At 35.9% G+C, this 4,734-nt stretch overlaps 1 protein-coding gene across 1 annotated transcript; it reads right to left on the bottom strand.

The window, feature by feature from the left end:
- Positions 1-493: 493 nt before the first annotated feature.
- Positions 494-1,432, bottom strand: Or11j4 (olfactory receptor family 11 subfamily J member 4). The gene has a single exon (NM_001000841.1). It carries the CDS (start codon positions 1,430-1,432, stop codon positions 494-496), a length of 939 nt encoding a protein of 312 aa, NP_001000841.1.
- Between the last annotated feature and the right edge of the window lie 3,302 nt (positions 1,433-4,734).

Genomic DNA, 4,734 nt, shown 5'->3' with positions numbered 1-4,734 from the left:
GTCTTCCTGGTCTTCTGGCTTTTTATTTATTTTTATTTAAATTTACTTTAGTGGAATTTATATGCTGTGCTGTTTTCTGAAAACACAGCAACTAATGCAGTATAGTTTCCATTCTCAAGGAATCTTCAATTTAATAAGGATAAAAAGGCATGAAGAAACAGACTCTGGACAGCTAATTGTAACACAAGGATTAAAGAAAACATGCTATAAATAACATGTTATAGATGATACAGTATATTCTGCCAGGGGAGAGTCTACACTGATGGCATAGTATTTACAATTTTGAACTGTCTTTCTGTGAAAAGTTCCTATCTACCTGCCAGTCTCACAGTTAATTAATGACTGTGACTTCAGGTTTCTGACATTACCATACAAGGTTGTGGTCTACAAATATGTTGGATAACATTCTGCAATGTATAAAACCAGTGGTTACATGTTGAACATGTCTGGGACTCCAAACTCACTTTAAATAATTCACTATATCTAAGACCTCCTATGAACCTCCTACAACTTTTTTCAATGCATCTTTCATTTCTTTATTTCGGAGGCTGTAGATCATGGGGTTAAAGAAAGGAGTCAAAACTGAGTAGAACAAAGTTGTGAACTTTTGCATACCCTTTGCTTGTCCTGATCCTGGGCTTACATATGTTATCATGACTGAACCATAAAATAGAAATACAACAGCCAGGTGCGATGAACATGTGGAGAATGCCTTCTTTGATCCAGCAGAAGATGGCATCCGTATCACAGCCCTCAGAACTAAAGTATATGAACCAATAATGTAAAAAAATGTGCCAAAGATAAGGAGGGAACTCATAGTGCCACAGATGAGAACAGTGCCTGGGATTGGGACACAGACTGAAGCCAGGGCCAGCAAGGGACCGAGGTCACAAAGAAAGTCATCAATCACATTTGGTCCACAAAATGGCAGTTGAGTAATGAGTATAACTGGGATAAGAAACCAGAGGAACCCATAGACCCAGCAAAATATGACAAGGTTGCCACAGAACCTAGTGGTCATGACAGTGGGATAGTACAGTGGGCGGCAGATTGCCAGGAATCTGTCATAGGCCATGATAGAGAGAAATAGACATTCAGTTGTGCCCAGGGAGAAGAAGAAGTACAACTGGAGTAGGCATTGAGTGAAGGAGATGGTTTTGGTTGTGGAGAGGAAGTTGACCAGCATGTTTGGCACATCAGAGTTGACGTAGCATATCTCTAGGAAGGAGAAATTGGCCAGAAGAATGTACATGGGGGTATGAAGCCGATGATCCCAGTGCACTGCATACACAATTGCCATATTTCCAAGCAAGGTCAAAATGTAGATCATAAAGAATACAGAGAAAAGGAAGATTTGTATTTCTCTGCGGCAGGGGAAGCCTAAGAGGATGAAGTGACTTACAGTATGGGAGACATTTCTGGCTGAGTTCATTGTCTTCTACTCTGTGATGATCACAGGTCCAGAAATTATGACTTTCTGACTCCTCTTCAGGAGAATTCGTATACATTCCAGGCTATAGAACAGGGCATCCAGAAAAGTGTTTTCTATTTGTCATTTGATTGAACACCCCAATGGAATTGTTGTTGAGAAAACCTATATATTTATATTCATAATTAGAAACCACTGATCAACATAATGGCTATAAACAGTCTCGTGAAACATTTTTAAAAATTTTCTTGGAATTAAAATAAATGTAAAAATAGACATATTTCCTCTCTCATTTCTCAGCATGTAGTCAGAGAAATGTCTGGCAAAGGTAACCTTGTATTTCAAATTTGTGCTTAATTCACTTATAAAGGTAAGAATTGAAGCAATTCACAATTGAAACAACACAGAGGAGAGAATACGAGGTTTAAGATTTCATATATGCCACTACATCTTCCAGAGTCTGGCCTAGTGATTCACATGACCCTTTTCCAAACCCACCACATACAGCCCAGATCCCACATTACTACCCAGGTCTAGTTGGTCACCCCATTCTATGCACTGCACTTTCTCTTGGTTTTAGCAAGCAACCACCATACCTAGACCACAAGTTTGTCCCTTGTGCAATGTACCCAATCTCTTTGCCCATTCAGATCTCCCTCCTGCTTCTCTTCATCCTCCTAACCCAATGAGTTTCCCTGTTTTCCCCATTCACATAATCTCTCCAAAATGCAATGGTTAGCCCAAGTTCCATATCCAGTGTTCTGATTTGTCTGGTTACACATATCAGCACGGATAGACTCTTCCTAATTGCTGCCAAACCCCACACCCTTCTATGGCATATCCAATTTTCCTACCTAATCAGATATGCTCCTATATTCCAGGCTTCAACCAGAAAGCACATTATGCCTATCAACCTGCTTCTCTCTGTCCATCTGGCTTTATTTCACCCAAACTATTCTCAACATTTAGGCCCAACATGCCAGCACATTCACTCTTCTGCCCCAATCTGCTCTGTCCACATCAGACTTAGAACTAATAAAAGAAGCCCACATCCTGAGGTCTGATCACAAAATATAAAATATCTGACCAACAATGTAAAATAAGAAGTCAGAACATTTTATCCCAAACCTACTGGTCTTGTAGAAATGCTTGCCAATGAGAATTTCCTGGATGAATTTCCAGACAAAGAATCTCAAAGAAAAAATGATAAACTTCATCAAAGTATTTAAGGAGTTTAGGGAAGACACAATGAAACAGTCCAGTGAATTTATGGAAAAAGACCTTAAGGAGAATAAACGCTTACGTGATGTCTAAGAAGAAAGCAAGCATAAGAATAATGGAAGAGACAACAGCATTTCAGGATTTGAGAATGGAGTTAGAAACATTGATGAGGACTCAATCTGAAATGAAAATGGAATTGAAAAGCCTAATAACCAAACTAGAAAAGTCAAAGAAAGTCCTTAGAAGTATAGTGACTCAAACAGGAGTAGAACATCAGGTGTTTAAGGCAGAGTAGTTAAGATCTAAACCAAATACATAAGGAGCCCGAAAAAAAAGCTGAAAAAAAAGCATACAAGAAATGTGGTATTTCCAAGTTATTCCAATGACATAGACCAGTCATTATGACCAATGGTCATAGACAGTCCATATGACCTTCAACAAGGTCATAGAAGAATTTCTTCAAACTAAGAAAAGATACACTCACATTGATACAAAAAGAACATCAAGACTAGTAAAAAATATCCTCACAGATCATTATAGTTAAAACACAAAATAATAGTAGCAAAAATGTATTAAACCTGCAAGAAAAAACCCTAAGCCATATATTAAAGAAAACCCACCAGAATAGCAATGGATTTAAAATCTAGAAGAGCCTGAGGCAATGTATATCAAGTCTTAAAAGACCATGATGGCCAGACTAGACTAATATACTCAACAAAATTATCCGCTATAATTGAATTATAAAGAAAAATTTACCATAATGTAAACGGACTAAAAAGTGTATCCAATAAATCAAATCTGAGGGAAAAAGACCACAGTTATCAAAACACAAAATAACACTGAAAACAATAATAAAAAATCAACTACAGATTGCCTTCAATTAACATACTCATTTCAATAATATCTTTATCAATGGTCTCCATAGCCAATCAAAAGACACAGACTGACTAACTCAAGAAACAAAACCTACCCGTTTGTTATCTTTGCTTTAAAGATAGGTACAGTTGTAGAGTACTGGATGAAAAGAAAAACCCATCCAATGGAACAAAATGGCAAGCAGGCATCACTGTCGTAATTTTTGGCAAAATAGACTTAAAATTAAAACTAATCAGAGAGGCAGACATTTTATTCTATTCAATGGAACAGTTAATCAAGAAGACATTAACATCTTAAATATTTATGCATTAAATCCAGGTGTACCTAATTTTACAAAATATATGCTACTGGATCTAAAGACACACAGATTAACATCAATCCATTACTAGTATGCGATTTCAATTCCATATTTTTATTGATAGACAGGACATCTACACACAAGAAAAAAATAGAAACATCCAAATGAACTGACATCAAACATAAAATGGACTGAACAGACATCTACAAGATATTCTACCAAAACCCATAGCATATACATCCTACTCACTATCACGTGAAAGCTTCTTGAAAATAGAACATATTCTTGAACGCAAAACAAATCTTTAGAAATTTAAAATCATTGAAATTACTCTTTGAGTCCTTTCTGACCACATGCAAAGAACTTAAAATCGACTGCAAACAAAACTCTAGGAGATATACAGACTCATAGACTAAAAGCTAGTAGATTAAACAGCTCATTACTGAATGACGAATTGGCTAAAGAAAAAAATCAAGACAAATTTAAAAATCCTTGGAAATAAATGAAAATGAAAAACAAAACAGTATACCAAAACCTCAGGGACATATTGAAAGCTACCCTACCAGGAATATTTATATGTCTAAGTGCCTATACTAAAAAAAACTAGAAGAAAAGGCAAATACAAATAGCTTAATGATGTAACTTAAGATGTTAGAAAAACAAATCCCAACCCAGCAAATGGCAGGAAATAATAATAATGCAATGAAATAAATACAAAGGATAGAATTCAAACAACCAACAAGCAAGAACAAGAAATATTTTAACAAACATCAAAGAAATTAAAAATATTGTGATGATATATTTCAAAAAGCAATACTCCAACAGGTAGGAAGCTTAAACGAAATGGATGAATTTTTGCATGCATGCACACCAAAAAAGTAAGCCAAAAAAATGAACATCTTAAATAGAT

This window comes from Rattus norvegicus, chromosome 15 (assembly GCF_021556685.1).
Source record: "Rattus norvegicus strain SHRSP/BbbUtx chromosome 15, alternate assembly SHRSP_T2T, whole genome shotgun sequence".
Classification (NCBI taxonomy): domain Eukaryota; kingdom Metazoa; phylum Chordata; class Mammalia; order Rodentia; family Muridae; genus Rattus; species Rattus norvegicus.
This window is presented reverse-complemented; position numbering and strand designations above follow the sequence as displayed.

Excerpts from the sequence above, each read along its gene's own strand:
- Or11j4 (NM_001000841.1), bottom strand. The coding sequence starts at position 1,432 with ATGAACTCAGCCAGAAATGTCTCCCATACTGTAAGTCACTTCATCCTC.